This window comes from Crotalus tigris, unplaced genomic scaffold (assembly GCF_016545835.1).
Source record: "Crotalus tigris isolate CLP2741 ecotype Arizona unplaced genomic scaffold, ASM1654583v1 scf7180000024119.3904262, whole genome shotgun sequence".
In the NCBI taxonomy this organism is placed as follows: domain Eukaryota; kingdom Metazoa; phylum Chordata; class Lepidosauria; order Squamata; family Viperidae; genus Crotalus; species Crotalus tigris.
The window spans coordinates 2355952-2377180 of record NW_024100396.1 but is presented as its reverse complement, the minus strand read 5'-3'; the positions used below and the strand labels follow the sequence as shown (position 1 = coordinate 2377180).

General features: G+C 36.6%; 1 protein-coding gene across 2 annotated transcripts in view; it reads left to right on the top strand.

Annotated features, from left to right (window-relative positions):
* Nucleotides 1-21229, top strand: part of CDKAL1 (CDK5 regulatory subunit associated protein 1 like 1) — a 310567-nt gene that overhangs the window by 86155 nt on the left and 203183 nt on the right. For both annotated transcript variants that reach the window (XM_039322660.1, XM_039322659.1), the window contains exons 5-7: nucleotides 3307-3403; nucleotides 6205-6253; nucleotides 12957-13077. In XM_039322660.1, coding sequence (XP_039178594.1) covers nucleotides 3307-3403; nucleotides 6205-6253; nucleotides 12957-13077 — 267 coding nt within the window. The remainder of the gene's footprint in view (nucleotides 1-3306; nucleotides 3404-6204; nucleotides 6254-12956; nucleotides 13078-21229) is intronic.

The following is a 21229-nucleotide window of genomic DNA, read 5'->3' as shown; positions in this document are numbered from 1 at the left end:
GTCTTCTGCTGTGATCAGAGTTGCTATTCTTGAAAATAATGTTCTATTTATTAATCCTAAACGTCTACCAGTCAACAAGTTTTTCATGATAGAAGGCTCTTCTCCTTTGTGAATCACAACTTACTGCTCCCTGTACATATAATTTTCTATTTATCAAGCTGACTTTTCTTCTGCCTGAAGATTCCTTTGCTCGAGGCATTGTATTATATCGTGGATTTGCTAAACTACAGCTTCTTGAATAAACCACACTTGCTAGAGTTTATACAACACAAACCTCTGTGGTTAGGTTCGTGCAGTATACTACATCAGAAACATAGAAATTACTTGATGTAAAAACCCAGCTGAAAGGAGCAGTCAATCAATTCCCTTATGTCTCTCTAGGCCTTTAAATGTGAAACCTGAAAAGTTTTTACTGTGTGCTGTTTTAAAGCTTCAAGGAAACTTTAACTACCTAACTTTTTAAAATGTGACTGTTCTGTACACAGGTTTGATAAGAGGAACATCTGGCAAACCATGTTATTAGTCTCAATTTTATTCTTCTACATTCTTGTCTTCTGAAGCTACTGTCCAAATCTTTGTGTTTTTTGGACAAAGCTTGTTATGGAATTGTCATTAAGAGTTGCTTCTTCCCTTCCTCCCCCAAGATAAGAAAAAAAGTTAGGAGAAACAGTGGCCCAGACTACTCCTCCATCTCTTCTCTTTAGGGAGTGAAATCTTCAGTCTTGTCTTTAAATCTCTAATAGTAAATACGTAACTTACAGGTTCACAGAGATGATTCACAGTAAGCCCTATACGTCATATAACAGATTCCTAAAGCCTCAGTTAAGCCTTATTTTCTCCTCCTGATAAATTCACAAGTAGCAATGTGGACTTGCTAAGCAAATTAGAAAATTGCAGATTCCTCCCTTATCTTACTGGGCCTTTGGGAAAATTTTTGCCTACATTGGGTCAGATTGTTTATTCTAGTGTAGTGGCCTTACAAGGGAAGATTATAGCTAAACATTAATATATTATAGAGGTTTCTTTTTAAAAAAAATATCTATTATGCAAATTATTTTTCCTAAAATCTCAAAACTATTTGTTCTAATTAAACTTCACTGCAGTGAGATTTTGCAAATCAGATTTAAGTTGAAGTAGAAATCAGAAACATATAAATTATTGTATAAATTAGCCAATTAAATTTAAAATCGAATGTTGAGATTTATTTAGCTACAGTGTAGGAAGGCTCTGAAAGTAGAAATGTGTTCATTTATACTACTGAAATCCTGTAAGACTTCTCTTTCCCACCTCCACTTTTCCACCAGCATTAAAGATTTTGAAGGTTAAAGGCATTTGTAACATTCCAGTACAGTAGTCTTTCATCATAAAATAATCAAATAAATAACATTAAGACTTTTATTAAACTGGGCAGACCCATTAGATGGTATTAAAAAGAAATTAATCTTGAGTGAGAATGAGAGAAAAAATATAATTAAATTTTTGGTTCATATGTAGAGAATTTTTATTAGATTAATGTAGTTTATTCTAAATTCTATTATCTTTTGTCACATTTTATGACAATTTAATTGAAAAGTTTGCATTTTTAGTAGGTGTGCAACTGCCATATTTCCAGCTTTTTCAGGAGAAAGAATTATATGTTTTCACCTATTAAGTAAGCCTACTGGGAAAAGAACCCAAATCCTGCAACCCTCTTCCCCATCTCTAACCCTCCAGTGTGATTGATCCCTATTTATTTATTTGCTTGCTTGCTTGCCACCCATCTCATAATGAAAGGACTCTCAACTATCTTTTTACTTCATCCCATCGATTATAGCCTTGACTCTGCTTCTGGATCCCAATGCTGTAGGGTCATTATCACTCAAACACTGCCTTCCACTTCATTTAATTATGGATAATATTCTGGATGAATATGCAAGATATTTTAAATATCACCTGCTTGGATATAGTGTAGTTTTTTATGTATTTACTGGCTTGTGCGTGACCGCTTTTGAAAAATTACCTAATATACTGGTAGGAAGCCATTAGAATTGCAGATGTTTTCATCCTCTCAAGGAGTGTAAGTGTTGTGAACAAGTAAATTGGGGAAGGTAGTGGGGGACAGATAAGTTATACTGCTGTAGGGGTGTCAAGGAGAAATTATCTATCATTGGATCATATAAGAATACAATACTTAAGGGCAATGTTGGAGAAATTTATGATTTGGAAAATGAGGAAGAGTCAAAGAATATAGGCCAGTGATGGCAAACCTTTTAGAGACCGAGTGCCCAAAAATTGGTCCCACCCCTGCTCCACCCCCTGCCCTGCCTCCACCCCACCTGCCTGCAGGGCCACTCACCGCCTCCAGGGCCCTCTGCAGATCACCCAGGCAGCCCAGCAGCGCCATGGCAGCCACGCCCTCTCCCCGCGCCCTGCAGCATCAACTGTGCGTGATGGGGTGTTTAGCAAAGGTTGCTTAGAGTAATGAAAAAAAGGCTTCTTTAAATATGCTAAAAGTAAAAGGAAAAGAATATTAGTTGCTCAGTAAAGACCACAATATTCTATCAGGTCTCAAAGAAAAGGTTTGGTCTTCTGAAACAAAAAAGAGTATTCATTCTTCCAATGGCAGGGCTGAAGCTTGAAATTGATAAAAACCTAAGTCAGGGAAGACATCTTTACCTTGAATAAGTTTAAATATCTAGAACCAATTGACTTGCATTCTAAGGTGCTGAAGGAACCAATTATGTTACATAATCCTGAAGAATTTTTAACATGCTGGATCATTTAGAGGAGAGCAAATGTTCTTATCTTCAGAAAGGAGGATTTAGTGAACTATAAACCAGCCTGATATCAATACTTGGAATCAAATGCTCTAAGGATCATGGAACAATTCATAAAGAGATGAATATGTTATGTTGTTTTCTTCATCTTCATGACAGCCAGAAAATAAAGCAAAAATGTATTTTTCCCCTTGGGATGTATATGAATAATTTTATATGTGGAAATTCACATCACACCAGATGAAGTTTTGACTTGGATTTAATATTATGCAACTGACTTCTACAAGTACAACAGTATTTGCCATTATTGTTGCTCTCCTCACCCCAATCCTTACCTGTATTCCAAATCAACTCTGGAGAATCCTCCAGCCCTCCAGGGAAGATTTGAAGGATATGTGGGATAGAGGTGCAATTAAGAATCTGCTCTCTGGCAGAATGACACAATTAGGCAACATTCTTGGTTTTCCAATCGTTTTATACCGTGACAGAAGTGATGCAAAGTTAGTGAATGTTAATTAAATGAATGTGTTCTGCCATTTGTTCATTTTAGGAAAGCACAAGAAGGAAAAAAGAAAATTGTTCTAGCTGGATGTGTTCCACAAGCCCAGCCCCGACAAGACTATCTGCACGGACTGAGCATTATTGGGGTGAGAATATTATGGCTTGTATTGAAATTCTCTCAGAACCTGACGAGTTTTAAGAACCTAAAATGTAATCTAATCTCAAAAAGTTGTTTCTGAACATCTGCCTAAGATTTTACCATATCCTACATTATACCATAAACCTGGAAAATTGGTGAATTATAGGGAACAGGATTGTACACGCTTCAATGTAATATTTATACTGATCTTGCTGATGGAACTGCCAAATGCTCTCAGTTTATTCCTCTCCGGTCAAGAAACTGATGTTTTTAAGTTAAATTGACATCAGTAAGGTTTTCTAGAATAACAACATCCTTTAGCTTTATTTGACAGTTTTGGAATTTGAACATTCCTTGAACACATCCCATATTAGGAGAAAGAAGAGATAATGCACTCACAAAAAAGCTTTGGAGATTTGTTCCCTATATTTATATGCAGGTTGTCTCAAACATGTATAATCTTTCCTAGAATTTTTCATATTGGATTGATATGCCCTTTGTTTAAAATGGTCGCACTGAAAAGGCAGTTTATCCAGACATTGACGTAAACAGGTAATCAATAAGATACCTCCCCCTTTAAGTAAAGGTTTGCACACTAATTTGGAGGGTGTTTTGATGTCAATTTCCCGATCTGAATGTCATAGAGGAGCCATCTGACAGATTGAAGAAACACAGTAGAATGGGTACATTGGAATCATTTCATATATGATTAAAGGAGTGTGCTCATAAAGTGATATAGATCATATGTCAGACATAACAACTGCAGGGAGGACAAGTATCACTGAAAAGGTAAGAGTAAAGGTAAGCTTGAGGGCTTGGAATTACGGGCCATTGCCCAAAAAAGTAAATTGGCCTGTTTCATCCAATGCTATGTCATAATGTGATTTTTTAAAATTTTGTAGTAATATGCAAAGTACAGTATATTTATTCTGAGTTCATTTTATATGCAGATCAAGCCACTGTGGCTCTTTTAACACAACATAGTTATATATTCTGACATGTGTGAAACTGGCATTCCCAAGTGCATTTGCTAATCTCATTAAACACAACACATGCTACTTCCAGCTGTGACCAAGATTTCACATTAAACCATTTTTTTTAAAAAAAAAGTATTTACTGATAATGATTGGATTCAAAAACATGTGAATCCATAAAACATGTTTATCTATGGGGCATGGTGGCTTAGCAGTTAAGATTCTGAACTTGTCAGCTGGAAGGTTGGCAGTTCAAAGCCCAAGTACCGTATGACAGGGTGAGCTCCCGTTCTTACCCCAGCTTGAAAGCATGCAAATGCAAGTAGATAAATAGGTACTACTTTGGTAAGAAGGTAACAGCATTCTGTGCGCCTTGGCATATAATCATGCTGGCCATATGACCATGGAAATGTCTTCAGATAATGCTGGATCCCTCACCTAAGAAACAGATGAGCCAACCCCCTAAAGTTGGGACAAAACTGGACAGGGTAAACCTTTATTTTTTTCCTTTTTTGTGGTTCAGTACAGGAATTAGTATTCTTTTCAGGCAGTGAAAGGCACTTTGGCTATTTCACACAATGGAATAGTTATATACACAGCATTACATTTGTTCAAAAAAGCAATCTGAAGCTTTTTGACATTCCTAGATCAGTGGTGGCGAACCTATGGTACGGGTGCCAGAGGCGGCACTTGGAGCCCTCTCTGTTGGCACACGTGCCGTTGCCCCAGCCTTGCCTCCCCCCGCAACCCCCTCCTCTCCAGCAGCCCCCCTGAAGGAGAGTCACTCTCAAGAGTGGCCCACGCGGAGCAGTGCAGCCAAGGACATGCAGCCAGACAGCGTAGACAAGACTCTGCCCTCACGCCCCATCCTGCACAGTTGATGCTATGGGGCGTGGGCAGAGGGCGTGGCCACCATGGTGCTGCTGGGCGATCTGTGGCGGGCACTGGAGGCGGTGAATGGCCCTGTGGGCAGGCAGGGCATGGGCGGAGCGGGGGCAGGGCGTGGGGCAGGGCCAGTTTTTGGGCACTCGGTCTCTAAAAGGTTCGCCATCACTGTCCTAGATCTTTTTTTTTTTTAATTTCAGTTTATAGTAACCAATCTCATACGATAAACCTGGTTGTATATATGTATATGGATGTTCTCCACTGGATTATTTATGGTCAGACATAACTACTTACAGTAATTCCATGGCTTGAAGAGGAAATATTTTCATTGAGATTCTTAGTGAATGTTGCTGGTCCTTGTAAACTCTGAACTTCTAAGCATTATATATGCAGCTTTTTTTCTGTAGACATTTTAAGTGACTGAGCTGTAAAATTGCTTATTGGGCTTTTTAGAAAGAGACTGGAGTGCAGAATTTGAATGTCTTCCAAATTTTCTACCACTATTCTCTTGTTCAGGGATGCTGTCAGTTCTTGCTAATAGTACAGCTTATTGGCCACCATTCATAATTATATAAATTCTCTACTTTGTAGATTTATGTAAGCTGTCTTTCTTTAAAAAAAGCCTGCAGTGATATTTCCTTTATAATTGGTTCTTACTGCATTGAGTAATTCTTTTTGCTGGCATGAAATTGGTGCTAAACTTTGTTGTAAGATGGCTTTTATATTTTAAGAGCACAATATGAGTGCAGTAAAACATAGGCATTGACTTTTATTTGATTCCCTTTTCAATCTGTCTTGCAAGCAGAAACATGTAAGTAGAAAGCATATTGCAAAAAGTGCAGGGGCTCCTTTATGTGGATTAAATACATTCAAGAATATATTTGAAAAAGGGTCTTTCAAAGGTCATCTGAATATTCACAGCTTGATTTATTAATTTATTGCGTTTCAGGTTCAACAGATAGATCGTGTAGTGGAAGTCGTTGAGGAAACTATTAAGGGTAAGCTATTCAGCTGAAATAATGCATGCATTCATTCTTCTCAGTGCTCACTCCTGATGTTGCTTTGATCGCATACAGTATATCCCTAAGGAATCTCCTGTTGAAATCGGCCACATACACATTCAAAATACTTACTGAAATGTAAATATTCAGCAAGTGCCACGTACATCAGAAAAACAAAATATACGGAAAGCTGATCCAAATTAATATAGATCACCCTAGCTGGTTTGCTCAGTAATTGTTTTTTTAATATTTAATACTTTTTAACAATTTGAATTTCAGTGTTCCTTTTTATATTAAACAGATCGTGGTGTGTTTCAGACAAATTAAGGTTCATTTACTGTAGTATTTAATTGTATCAGATGTCAAGTGTGGCATCAAAGATACATGGGGTTTTAGAATGCAGAAAAATATGGTATGAATTTTATAAAGCAGAAAGTGCCTTTATTTTCTTAGTTCATATAAGACTCAGAAGATATAATTTGAATAGAGAATAAATTAAAATGTTTCTATACTGAAAATAACTGGTTTGGAGTTGTAAAACTAGCTTCTTAATGGCAGCTGATCTCAATTTCGGACATTGCATCCTGTTTGTCATTTGGATCCAATTGTTATAAAAATCTTAATTTCCAACATAATCTATGCAAACTTTGCCAAGATCATTAAACTGTAATGTAACAAATTACCTTTAAGATGATAGTCAGAAGATGTTAGATAAAAATATTAAAGTAGGGGTTTTGGCAGTATACATATAGTCCATATAAGATAAACATACAGAAAGAGAGAGGAACATGAAAGTACTTATGAGAGACTATAAGTGACTTTGAGGTTTACCTTAAGGCTTTATGAAATAGGAGAGGGGTCTAGCGAAAATAGCCTTGTGCAGAATGCACGCAAAGGCTGTATATTTGGGAGAATATAGATATTTGCAACATCTATACAGAATCCTCTAAGCCTTCCTTCCAGAAAGGTATCTTCTACGGACTGTTTTTTAAAAACTGTAAACCAGAGATGCAGGATTTTAAATTTCCTAAGTTAGCAGAATGTAATGTAATAAAAGAATGGCTTAAAAGCAGTGAAGTCTTGTACTGGACAGCCATTTGTCTGAAATGGTACAGGTTTCCTGCTTGAGCAACGGGTTGAACTATAAGACTCCAAGGTCCCTTCCAACTCTGTTATTCTATTATTAAAATATAACTTCTGATGCCCATCATTGTTCTGAGCAGAACAAAGAGGAGAGAGAAGAATGGGAAAAGAAAAAGATAAAAGATAGCAAATTCAAAGGTAAAGAGGAATAGAGCAAATGAATGTTAAGGCAGAAGCCTCAACTTCTCAGTTTCCATGCTTCCCTTTGAAATACTGTATGTAGATAATAATGATAGACTCGGTCCAACAAAACATAGTATGAATTTTTTAAAGTTACATATGTGAAATATTGTCATTTAGAATTATGACTTGTGACTAGATTGTAGACTTGCTTAACATCTGGCTGACCAATTATTGTAGCAGGCTGAATTGGGAGGAGGGGTGAAACGTGTAGAAATGCACCAGACATGTATTCCTCAGGGCAACTGTTGCTTGTCTATAAAAACCCTTCTCTGTCCAATTCAAAATTTCCTTGATAGGCGAAGAAGGAGTTTAGCATTCTTGTTCTAATATTCCTTCTCGTGTGAGACAAAGTCAAGTTTTACAGCTTATACTGCATGGAATTTAGAATGCACATCTTATATTCCCATTTCCTGTATTTATGAAACAGAGTGGACATTAGAAATATAATACTACCTTCAACTATTTTTTACAGTATTCATAAAAAATCATCCCTAGGCTCTTGCTGTTTTAATGCTGTGATTATTAGCCAACTTGACCACTTGTCCCGACATCATAAAGCTTCCTACAAAATGTCAAAACAGCTGCATTCTGTCAAGTGTATCCATATTGGATTAAGAGAAGACTAGACTTTCCAGTTGAATAAAAACTGCACCGGTCCTGAGTTTCACAGAAGATTTTGTGAAATGGGTCACTGGACAGAATTACTGTAAACAAGTAAAAGGAAATTACTTCAGTTTTGAACTTTTTCAGACTTCGTCTCACCCCTCTAAATCTCAGTCACATTAACCTGTCTGGTAATATGATCTATCTTTTCCTGGTTTAAATATTAACTAATATTTGCCAACTGTTTAGCTACCACACCAATCAATCTGTTGCTATTGGTGGGCCACTAAAAACTCACAAGATGATCTGTGTGTATATTGTGTAGATAAAGTAGAGAATGTTTATTGACAGCATGTCTATCGGTCCAGACACCAGCATAAAAGCAAAGGAGAACTCTCCTGCATTCTCCTTGAACTGTATTAAATGTGACATTTCCCCTCCCCGTAAGTTCACTGCCCTTTTGGGGTGGGAAAAAGACATCAATTTGTGAGAAACATACAGGTATTTTTTGCATGCACTAGAAAGGATGGCTTACTGCAGTTTCCTAGTGCTATGTATACATGACAGAAAGTATTTTACTAGCACTATTGATATTTTTTCATATACCATAATTAAATCTGTGAAAGAAAATATTATAAATTCAACATCCTTACTTTCTGTGCTGCTTTGGTCATATAACTAAAGGATATTTTAATTCTGTACGTGCTATGACTTTTTTGTAACAGCATGGATGTAGATTAGCATAGTGCTAATTAACTGTGGTAATTACTCATCAGTGTTGCAAGTCATTATAACAAGGGAACCTGTAGCTATTCAGGAAAAGACACAGCTTCTTTGAGGAGCTGTTGATAGGTATACCAAATACCCATGTGGATCTGAAGCACTTTTCCCATTTCCAATCTAAACAAAGGCACATGAATCACAGGAAATTAAGCTGCCTGATGAGAGTTAAACTAATAGAATAAACTCTAAAGAAGAAGTATTAAAGTCTTGAAAATGTTTTACTAGAATTCACCACTGAACTGGAAATTTTAACTTGGAAAAGTAGAATAAAGGTGTATTTGTAGATAAGATTAAGCCAGAATTGTTGAAAAACCCATATTGTTTTTGTTTACACAAAATGTGTGTAATCATGTGTGAGTTCATGTGTCACACTATGAAATATTAATAGAATCTGTATGGTTTGGGTAATTGGAGAACAGCTAATGAATAACTGAATTCTTAATCTGATAATATCTTTCATCAAAAGAATATTACCTTAAGATGTGTGCGATCCATAATGATATTCCCACCATTTAATTTGTAAGTATTCAGATACTGAAGTTACATACTTACCACTGTGTTTTTCCACAGTATCTTTGAATATATATATTTTTTAAAGAAAAAAGAAAATTATAAATCACCATAATAAACTGAGATATGACAATGTATTTCCCAGGTATTCAAGCTCTTAGTTCTCTGATGAATGAACCAAGAAACTGTGGCTATTGACTTTTATTAAGCCATGATATTAAACTGCAGTTTGAAATTAACAATCAGTTAGAACAAATTCACTGAATTACTGCAGTGTTTGTTTAATAATCGCTACAAAAAAACGTCAAAAACTTGGGTCCCGTCATGTGATGCCTTGACTTACAACCACAATAACGTACAACTATAAGTTCAGGCTCAGTTACTGTTCTAAGTTAAGGACAACCTATATGTGTAGATAGACAGTTTTTCTTATATAGTAATATAAATTGTAATACAATTTAATCATTTGAGTTTGCTACCATCCCTCATACAATTCATTGGTTCTATATTTATTTGTTTTGGTAAGACAAAAAATTAATATATACGGTAGGCCCTGTACTGTTTAATTGCTTAATCAGATATTAGTTAATATATGAAACTAATTGTATCAATTAAAAGGTTTCCATTTTTTCCATTTAACAAACAAACAAATAAATAAATAAAAGGGTTAAATCTCAAAAAGTTTTAATTATTTTTATATTTATCTGTTTACATTTGCAAGATGTCTAGAGTTATCTTATTGGTGATACGGGCAACATATGAATTTAATAAATATAAATAAATAAAAAAGCTTTCATTTAGATCACTACAAAAGGGAACTTTTTCCAATATTAGCCTCAGTATTTGTAAAAAGAAAAATCAACTAATAGTATAAAAAGCTTATTAATCTCCATTTCATTGTTTTAGTTTTATTAAAATGTTTAATGACTGCGTTGGTTTAATGAATATCATTGAAAACAAGCATGTAATTTTTTGCCTATAATGTGAAATCATATATTTATCATAAAATATTTTGTATCTTCTAACCCTGCTTCATCAGAAAATTAATAAAATGAAAATATACTTTACATATTTATGAATTTTAATTAATACTATTATTAATCCAGCTTTGTTGGATTAATTAATAGTTGCAAAGAGTTTATTCAGAGCTTTACCCTTTCAATAGTTAACATTTGCCAATTTCCAAAGGGACCTGGACACAGTCCATCATGGTACTTGATGTGTTTGAATTTATTGAAATGTATGGGTTTCTGATTGTAGATTTGTTTGCTTGTTTGTGATATGAAACTTTTTTAAAAGGACGCTTTATTTCTTTAGTATTCTTCGAACATTAATTTTCATTTTGTATTTTTAGCTTTGTGATGACTCAGATATTTCCAACAATGCAAAGACTTTACATTTATTTTAATTAACAAGTAGAATGCATATTGTTAAATCCAAGAATCTTTTGTAAGTAATAGCATTAGAAAATAGCTAGTTATTTAATTAGCTAATGATAACACCATCATTAATGTGATATAGCAAGAAAGAATAATTAGTGAATACTACAGATGCAGGCTGTACATTCTAGTAGTCTATAATGGATTTTTTTTGGGCGTACTGTATCATGATGTGAAAATAACAACCTTTTTCTAAATACAGTACTATTTAATCTCTCTTACTGTACTGATGTATTTTACAATTCTTTATATTTTTAATAAAACTGGATTCTGAACCATAAATTTTAGCTTTGCTCTAAAAAAGCTAGTTTGCTAATTGTTCTACTTTCCTTGAGCAATATATCAGTGAAGAATTCAGTAAATTCTTCTCATGATAGTGCTAAATATTAGATTCCTTGTGCTCAGTTCACAAATTTAAACTTGTTTAAGGAACTAAGAGAAGGAGACATCCCACTAAGCCAGTTGTTTCCTAATTTTTTTTGGGGGGGGGGATTTTCTGGAGTTCTGAGAATATGGCATGAGAGTTGTTTTGATTGTGTGGCCAATTGTAAAAGGAAAGATCAGATGAGTTGAAAGCCTTGAAGGAAACAAAGGAATGCTCATGGAGATTGTATGTGAGCATACAGCCACAGAGTTAGACCATTGGTTTGTTCAGTTCAGTACTGCTGACTAACATCAGATTTCTAAAACATCAGACAAGGGCTTCTTCAGTCCCACCTGAAGAATCTGCAAAGCATTGGTTCTTCTGTTGAGCTATAGTCATTCCAGTTTATTTGGCCTTATAGGGCAAATGTGATTATTTTGTAGATCATATTGTGTACAAATAGCTCGCCACACAGAGAAAGCCTTCATGCAGCAGTACTATACAATGTCTTTGGATACAATAAGAACATAAAGTGCAACCCACACTTATTTGATACTGATGCTTCTAATATTACTACAGTTTTTTGTTTTGTTTCTTTGCCAAAAATGCATCATATATTTTAGTCTGGAAACTGTTTTCTTTGTTATGCAGTGGCTGGGTTTCTATGATCATGTCTACCCTTTTCCCCCTCCTCTTTGTGATGCAAGCAAAGAATGGAAGTCATCCATTTATTGTTTTCCCTCCCTCCCTCCCTCCCTCCCTCCCTCTCTCTCTCTCTCTCTCTGTCTCTCTGAACTTGGGTTCATCTATTGTGCTAAGCTATATTGTCTTTAGTTTGGTTTCCATACGAAAAATTGTTGGGTATTATCATATATGAACCCAGCTACGAAGTAAAATTTTAGCTTGCTCCATAACACATCCAAACACTACTGGCATTAATACTTGCTATATTTTTAAGCTTTATTAATATAATTGTAGGTAAAAGAAAAACAAAATGTTTACATTTTTTTTCTTTGATGATCTTGTTTTAAACTGTTTCACAAAGGCTAATCAAGAATCCTTTTGATTTTAATTACAGCCAGACTGTTACTTCTAATTCAGATTTTGCTTCAGAACAAACACTCATGCATAGGCAGTGTATTAGTCCATGTAACCAAACCAGAGGGCTCAAAACAATATTTGAGTTATGACTTAATTCAAATTACTATAGTCCTCATATATAGTATCAACCACGTTGTAGAACATCATTGGATATACTACATGATTAATGAGTTAGTGGGCTCCTTTGCCTGGCTATAAAATGCTCTCAGTTTAAATAGAAGTTTTAAGCTATTCCCATAACCTTAGAAAAGTTGTTTGTTTTCAATAATGTTGAAAGATGATCTTTATTCATATGCCTCACTTTATTCTGATTTCCAATAATGAACAGAAATTATCAAGAAAAGTTAAAGATATTGTTAATTTAAACATTGTTAAGAAATCCCCTAATATATTAAAAGTACAGGTAGTTCTCATTTAGTGACCATCTCATTTATCAACTTTTTACCTCATAAATATTTGGCTGTTGTCAGTTTTTTAAAAATGTGTTTTTATTAACAAATTCAGAAGGCTGAACTAAAATTTTCTAAAACTGATAGGTTGTATGTATAATAACGGCATTTTCCTTTATTTGAAGGTCATTCTGTAAGATTGCTGGGACAGAAAAAGGATAATGGGAAACGGTTGGGGGGAGCACGACTGGATTTGCCAAAGATTAGAAAGAACCCCCTGATAGAAATCATTTCCATCAATACAGGGTAAGCATCCTTCAAACCGACATAAAATATTCAATACTGCCTAGAAATTCAATTCAGGTACAGTTTACAATAAAAGATTGAAGATGCCAGTGGCAACATTGTAATACTTTAAAGTGCTGGTTATTTGCTTATATTTTAGAGTGTTAAACATTAAAGATATTCGTGTATTTTTATTCTTTTTGGCTTGTTTCCTTGAAAATATATGCAATGCTTGCAATAAGTCATATATTTTTAATAAAACTGGATTCTGAACCATAAATTTTAGCTTTGCTCTAAAACAGTGGTTCTCAACCTGTGGGTCGGGACCCCATTTGGGGTCGAACGACCATTTCACGGGGGTCGCCAAACAAGGCTGTCCGCCATTTTTTCCCCTTTTCTTTGGCCACGCCCCTGGTACCCGGTGATGTATAAGTGGTTGGGGGTCACCACAACATGGGGAACTGTATTATGGGGTCGCGGCATTAGAAAGGTTGAGAACCACTGCTCTAAAACAGCTAGTTTGCTAATTGTTCTACTTTCCTTGAGCAATATATCAGTGAAGAATTCAGTAAATTCTTCTCATGATAGTGCTAAATATTAGATTCCTTGTGCTCAGTTCACAAATTTAAACTTGTTTAAGGAACTAAGAGAGGGAGACATCCCACTAAGCCAGTTGTTTCCTAATTTTTTGGGGAGGGATTTTCTGGAATTCTGAGAATATGGCATGAGAGTTGTTTTGATTGTGTGGCCAATTGTAAAAGGAAAGATCAGATGAGTTGAAAGCCTTGAAGGAAACAAAGGAATGCTCATGGAGATTGTATGTGAGCATACAGCCACAGAGTTAGACCATTGGTTTGTTCAGTTCAGTACTGCAAATGGGCACATTAGATCACAGGAAGAAAATGTAATATATTGGGATCTACATAAGATGTTTTATGAGCTTGGAAGAAATAAGCCCATTCATAATCTTCGGACTTGTCTGTATTCCAGTGGATTTGCCTCAGTTTTAAAGACATGTTGAAACTCAACATCAGCAGAACAGAGATTTTATTGACAGGTTTGGAATTTACAATCTCCCAGACTCCAGAATAGGTAACAAGATAAATATTCATTAGTTTCAGCAGAAGCAATGATTTGTGGTCAGTTGTAGATTTGATTCTCCTTTCTGCATCCCTCCTGCTGCTTTGCTCCAACTCTCTACCCTTCCTGACAGCCCCATCCAACCTAAATCAGTGGTAACAGTATTATCATTATGAATTAAGGTGAATATACGTGTCCCAAGATAATGTTGCAGGATCCAATCCGGGTTGGTCTTCCAAGCTTTCAAATTCATGCTGGAGCCCATCTTCAGGGAAAATTATGTGGTCTCACTGGATCTGCACATTCAATTACAACTGGTAACTGAAAAGAATTTACAGATAATGAAACAGATGCTTTATTACAAGGATTAGAATTAAGTGTCTGTTAATTTCTTTTTCGCATTGGTGCTTTGGACAAATAAATGTCATGGTTTAATTTCCTGATCTCTAGCAGCAGACCATGAATATTTCTGCTTGAGTTTACTCTTAACTTGTGGCATTGGGCTCATGTTACAAGTTCATATCCCTGTGAATTCATTACTGCATTGCTTGTTGTCACGGAGTGTGAAGAGTCATGACAAGATGGTATTGATAATAACTTAGGGATATGTCAATTTTGATGGGCTGTCCTCTCTACCTAATACTTCAAAGCATTCTTGTGTAATTGCCAAACGATCCAGCAGTGCTTTATAAGGAACTTATCCAAAACATAGCTTAATTATTTGCCATTCTAAGTACAGATATTTACGGGATTGTGGTAATTACTTGATTAGACTTCTTTCTTAATCCTGTTCTTGCAAACCAGATTGCAACACAATAATACAAAAGTGTACTGGGTGGTTGAGCTTATTAATAGCCGCTCCTCAATGCATTCTTTCTGTCTTCTCTCTTTACCTTGGCCTATTTGAAGAACAAACTGAACGCTATATAACAGGCTGCCTTGTTCTGCAAGCCCTGTTAACTAGAACTTGCTCAAACAGAATATTTCTTAGAGCATTTGTGTTCTTAACATTTGCATATAAAAAGAAACTCCTAATACTTTAATCCATATCTAAGAAAAATTGCTAATCATTTTACAACCTGTTATAGGCAGATTTATTTAGACATCGTGCATATTGTTTGTGGTGGAACTCACTCTTAAATAAGTATGCAGATGATTGCACCCACAGTAACATGGACTTCATTTTATACTCATTCATATTGAAAATGATTTTTTTTGTAATCTATGTTTTCTTAAATCTTGCTTATATGACAAATGAATTTCATACTTGGAATGAGACTCATGGATAAAATTTGTCTAGTGACGTAAAGTGCTGCACTAGAATTGACCTTTATTTTCCTGGTAGAAAACTCTCTTTGTTAGTATAAAGCAGAACTTTCAAGGGCTGAAGCAAATGCTGACTGTTTAGTTTAAACAAAAGCTAATTATTTCTGTGGTTTTCTCCTGCTCCCATCCAGTGTTCAAGATCTTTCTTTCTAAACTAGTCCCTTCCTGATGCATTTTTAGATTTGTAGATGAAGGTTTCTAGAGGGCACTAAAGTGGGGAAGACTGTTTTTTATGAAATACTTTTTTGGCTGTTGCCTTTTTATGTGCCAGACTTTCTTATGGATACTTCACTAAAACGAATGTTAAATTCTGTGGTTGTGTTCACTCAACATTGTAAACTATAATGTGGTTTGTTGGGCTGCGGGTTAGCATGATTTGTGAACCTTCTTGTATCGGTTGGTGAATCATAGCCAATTATGGCATACTCAATAAGTAAACAAAAGAGTTAAACAAGTCAGTCGGGACTGTTGTCTAAACTAGGTAGCAACTGGTTTTGACAATACTTCAGGAGATTAGTCCATGAGATGCCATGGAATTTACTCTCAGAAAAACAAAAATGGCTCTTTCATTATTAAAAATAAATAATACATTTGTCCATCTTTCTTTTTTGTATTACCTCAGCAGACCTGTATTGCCCCTTTTTTCTCCCCCATAGTTATGTCTTCAAATCTCATTGCCTGTTCATCAGAACATTAATCATGTTCCATGGACTATAGGACACTTCCTAACCCTTTTAATGCAAGCCAAAGCCTCATCCCCAAATGAAAAGTAAAGCCATTCTCGCATTGTATCAGGGAGCGGGGTAAGGGGGTCTCAATGATTAACACTTACCAAAGTGTTGTGATTGACTGGGAGAAGGAAATGTTGCTCTTCATTTCTGTTATTGGTGCAATTGTAAGATTTAGATTTTCCCTTAACTATGATTAGACTAACTTCTTCAAATAACCAGTTTTTATGAACTTGAGCAAACTGGCTGGCTAGATAAATCAATATGACTTGACTTTGGTATGAAATCAGTCAACATAATTCATGGAAATAGTAGCTATTTTTCACTTGCTCCCTCTCTTAATGTTCTTACTCCTTTAAGTAGCTTTGCTGTACTTCCACTTTCTCTTAGTCCTATGTGACTTAGAGGGGGGCAAGAGGGAAAAATTAGTCTTCCTTGAGCCCGATAGAAAGCTAGCCCATGAGTTATGCTTTTTCATGCTGAGTCTGGTGTGTCCTTCCTAATGCTCCATAGTATGCTCCACAAAACTCCCATTCTGATGCTTCTGGGCCTTCAATTGGCCATTTGTTCTTCCTGCAGGGACCTCCCTGCAGCCCTGTGCCTGCTTTCCTCCATCAGCTTCCCTCCTTATCCTTGATTTATATGCAACATTTTCAGTTTGAGTAGCACAAACACAACCACCTCCACTGCCTAATACATGTGTCTCCAAACTTGGCAACTTTAAAACTTGTGGGTTTCAACTCCCAGAATTCCTTAGCCAGCATGATTGGCTGAGGAATTCTGGGAGTTGAAGTCCACAAGTCTTAAAGTTGCCAGGTTTGGAGATCCCTGGCTTAACAGATCATCTCTGCCTGTTCAGAGATCTGAAAACCTTCTCACTGGCTACATGACATGGAAAACAGACAAAAAAAAAAAACCCTTCTCAAATGGACAGCAAATTGCAATACCATCTCCATCAAGGCAACTCACCCTCTCATAGGGTCACAGGCTATCTATCCAGTACTGCAGAAGATGGAGCTGAGATTTAAACCTGTTTTGAGGACAGCAAAATGGGTGCCTTTAATCTTTCCATGAGAAAAAATAGAGTTGATCTTTTGAGAACTTTTTTTGTTTTTCAAAAGCCTGAAATAGAGTCAACCTTACTTTTCCTCCAGCCACTAAAAATAATTTGACAGCTTCCATTGCAGTGCAGCTTTGGAGCTTGCAAAAAGCACTGCTGGGCCATCACTGCTTATATTACTGAAACATTCTAAATAAATAGCAGCACCAGAACTGAATCTGTATTTCAGTGCTTGGAAAGAGCAGCCCACATTTTAAATGAAAGGATGCTTAGTTGATTAAAATTCTGACATTCCTATGCAATCAATCAAGTATTCATCCTGGATGATAAATATGTATTACAGTAGCATTTTAATAATTATCATACATTTATTTCACCCCAAACACAAACTTTGAATATAGGTTTTGATTAAAACATGCAAAACCTGAACTTCATAATATTTGATGAGAGTTAATCATGTTTAGAGTACATCATTTAAATTTAAATCATATAAATTAGGCTAGCTTAGTCACATTGGCCTTCAGGGATCTACCCTAACAATGACTCATCCATGCTATATCTCCATGAAATTATTTATCGTAGTTCCCTTCTTTATTCATCCTTAAAAATCTCAAACAGAGGAGTGTTCCTATCTGCCTATAACTTTTAGAAGTGTGATACTTTGAACCATGCAATAGCATCAATAATGGGTATCAGCATTCATGCTATCAAAGATAAATAGCAATTCCAAAGTGAAAAACTCTTAAATTTGCCTTCATTCGTGAAAAAAAATCTATTTACAAATCATGACCTGTTTGTATATATATATATATATTATTATGTTGAAGTGATTTTACTCCTTTAAGGATGAGTATGATTTATAGAATTCTTATATGTTGAGACAGACATACACATACTTACTCTTCTAGCGTACAATTTCCCTAAAAGAAATACTGACATATTTATGTATAGCGGTTACTTGAAAATTTATTTTTTAAAGTCATTTTGAAGATATTGGGAGAGGTAGAACTGTTCCTGCAAAGGCCAAGCATGCAGCACTCATCACTTTTATCCACTTTTTACCAAATTGCACATATTTGGCAGTCCCAGAAACTTTTTACACTGCAGACTGGAGCCAGACTTGATGTCTTTTCTGTGTCCCAGAATGTCTAATATTCTTATGCTTTGGGGTTAGTGTGTGAGTCATACATGTTTATGTGCTGTGTTTAAAGTGCTTAGTTATCTTGGAGCAAGGTAGCTTGTTGCTCAAGACCAAGAGTTCCTGGTAGACTGAGAGTACACTGGGAGTGTGTTTACAAAAAACATTTGCTTAGTCATCTCCTTTGGGCAGCCCTGCCAGTGTGTTTTCCTTCTTCATTTGATAAACTGCCCTAATTTGCTGGCATATACTTCATCTTCCGCAAATTGGATTGAGCTTGATTCATTGTGCTACTTTCCATAGTTTGAGAATAAATGACCCATTCCTCTCTCGGATATTTGTATTGATTTAACTTTCTTCCTAAAACATGTCAAAAGGGAGAAGAGAACCAGTTTAATAGAGAAAAGCAAGCACATGGTTTTCATAAATAGAAATAAATTAAGGCAGGCTTTTGAAACCCATGTTCACTATGGGTTGAAGAGGCTTGAGGCCATTGAAAAGTGATTATTCCTCTTTGCATATCTGATCCTTGCATGTTGGTTATGTTGAACTCTATTTGTACTTCCAACCAGACATACTGGCAACAAGACAACACTTATAAAGTTTTGATGATCCAGGATGGTGGTAGAAATTATAACTGTTTACAAAACAGGCTGTTGAAATAAAGAGGTAAAATGTTGGGGTATGGATTAGGAGCTTTCTTAAGCAAAGGAAAGGTAATTAGATGTTGACAACATAAATAATTATTACCACCATGTTTCCCTGAAAGTAAACCCGCTCCCAAAAGTAAGCTCCAGCTGATTTTCAGGGAGTGGGCCTAATATAAGCCCTCCCTCGAAAGTAAGCCCTACTTAAGGGCCTGCATGGATGGCTTGCCTCTGTGATGAGGCAAAGCCGATGGGGAGGGAGGAATCTGACCTACGGTATCGGTGTACCGGTTCTTTACTGCCGGTTAAAAAAAAAAGTTCAATCAGACTTTCTAACTTCTTGAGCTCTAGCAAGAAGTTAGAAAATCTGATTGAACTTTTTTTTTTTGTCCCACAAACGTGGCCAAGGCTGAGAAGCAAATGGAGAAACGCAATGCACCTGAAAGGCAGGTTAGTAAAAAAATGCTTGGGGGAGGCAAGAGCATCTGGGCGGGGGGCAAGCGCAGCAACTTCACCCTGCGTGGCTTTGGCAGGTGTCTGGCAGGTGGAGGGAAGCAACTCCATCTCCCCCCATGGCACCCTTACCCTTTGCGGCTTCAGCAGGTGTCTGGCAGATGGAGGGAAGCAACTCCACCTCCCCCTGCTGCCACCTGCCTCACCTCCTCATCTCATGGCAGCAGCAGCAGCTGATCGGGCAGACGACGATCCAGTGGGAGCACCAGTTAGAGGCCAAAAGCGCCCAGCTGGCATGAGAGTTGCAGCACCCACCATGAGCCCAGCGCCTGCAGCACTGCGGAGGCGTGGGCGGCGCGGTTCCACTGGCGGCTGCTGGTGAAGGGCCCTGGCAGGCAGGGTGGCACTCTGGATCTGGGCCAACTTGCCCCGCACCAGGCTCGGCGCCCTTTCTGCTGCAACCCACCACGGCCATGCCGGTACCATACCTGGTCCGCCACCATGCTCTCGCTGCCGTGTTGCTTCTCCACCCCATGCACAGGCCCCTGACCCACCCCTGTATGCTCGCAGTCTACTGGTACCAGTACCGTCAAAAAGTAAGCCCTCCCTGAAAGTAAAACCTAGTGCTTCAGAGCCCAAAAGAAAGCAAAACAGGGTCTTACTTTCGGGAAAACACGGTATATAGTTCTTGATGCCCTAGCTGAATGATAGTGAAACATTCAAGTAAAGCATTCAAGAGAATTGAGTTACAAAAATAAATATACCTAAAATTAAGTTAGTTGGTCCTGGCCTGAAGTTAAAGTGGACCTTTTGCATGTAAAATCCAAAGTATGTCAATGGAATCATTTTACAGTATAAGAATAACTTGAATGGAAGCTGAAAGTAAAAAACAGCTGTTGCAATTGGGACCATGATTGGATCTCTCACACAGGAAGATAAACCCCTACCAGCTGTTGCTGGGCTTACAAGGAACTGCTTGCTGGAAAAGCAGCATTGTTCCATAAAAGTTGTGTGAGGTCTGCTTACTTTTCAGAATGCAAAATTTTAAATGGCTGTGGTGGGGTTTTTTTTTTAGTTTATTGAATTACTTTATATTAAAAATGTGAAATTAGCAGTTTTAAAAAAATACAACGGGAAATGGTGCTGAATATAACACATTGTTATTATTTTATCTCACATGTATGAAAGATTAATAAAATAATGTTTAGTTAAGTAGTATTCAAACGTGAAAGTAATTTAACCAGGCACAAAGAAATGAGTTCGTTGAAGATTCATAGATATTTTAAAGGAAAAGCGAGATTCTCTTTCCAGAGAAAGCCATTTTATAAATCAGGACAAATGGCAGAGAACTTCAGAACAGTAGAAAGGAATAGCCAAAGGTCCAGTGGCTTAAAATGGCAAGAGACGCCATGAGACTGAATCTCATATAGATACCATAGATAAATAGTAAATTAACTAATTTTATTACATATGCTTCTGTGTCCACTAATGCAGCGGTTCCCAACCTTTTCTATACCCCATGCCCCTAGAATGCTTCTGATATATTCTCGCACCCCTTACAAAAGTTCAAAATAACGGCAACGAATTATGCATATACACTATTCCAATATCTCAGGGGCTGCCATAAAGAAGAGGGAATGAAGCTATTTTCCAAAGCACCTGAAGGCAGGACAAGAAGCAACGGGTGGAAACTAATCAAGGAGAGAAGCAACCTAGAACTAAGGAGAAACTTCCTGACAGT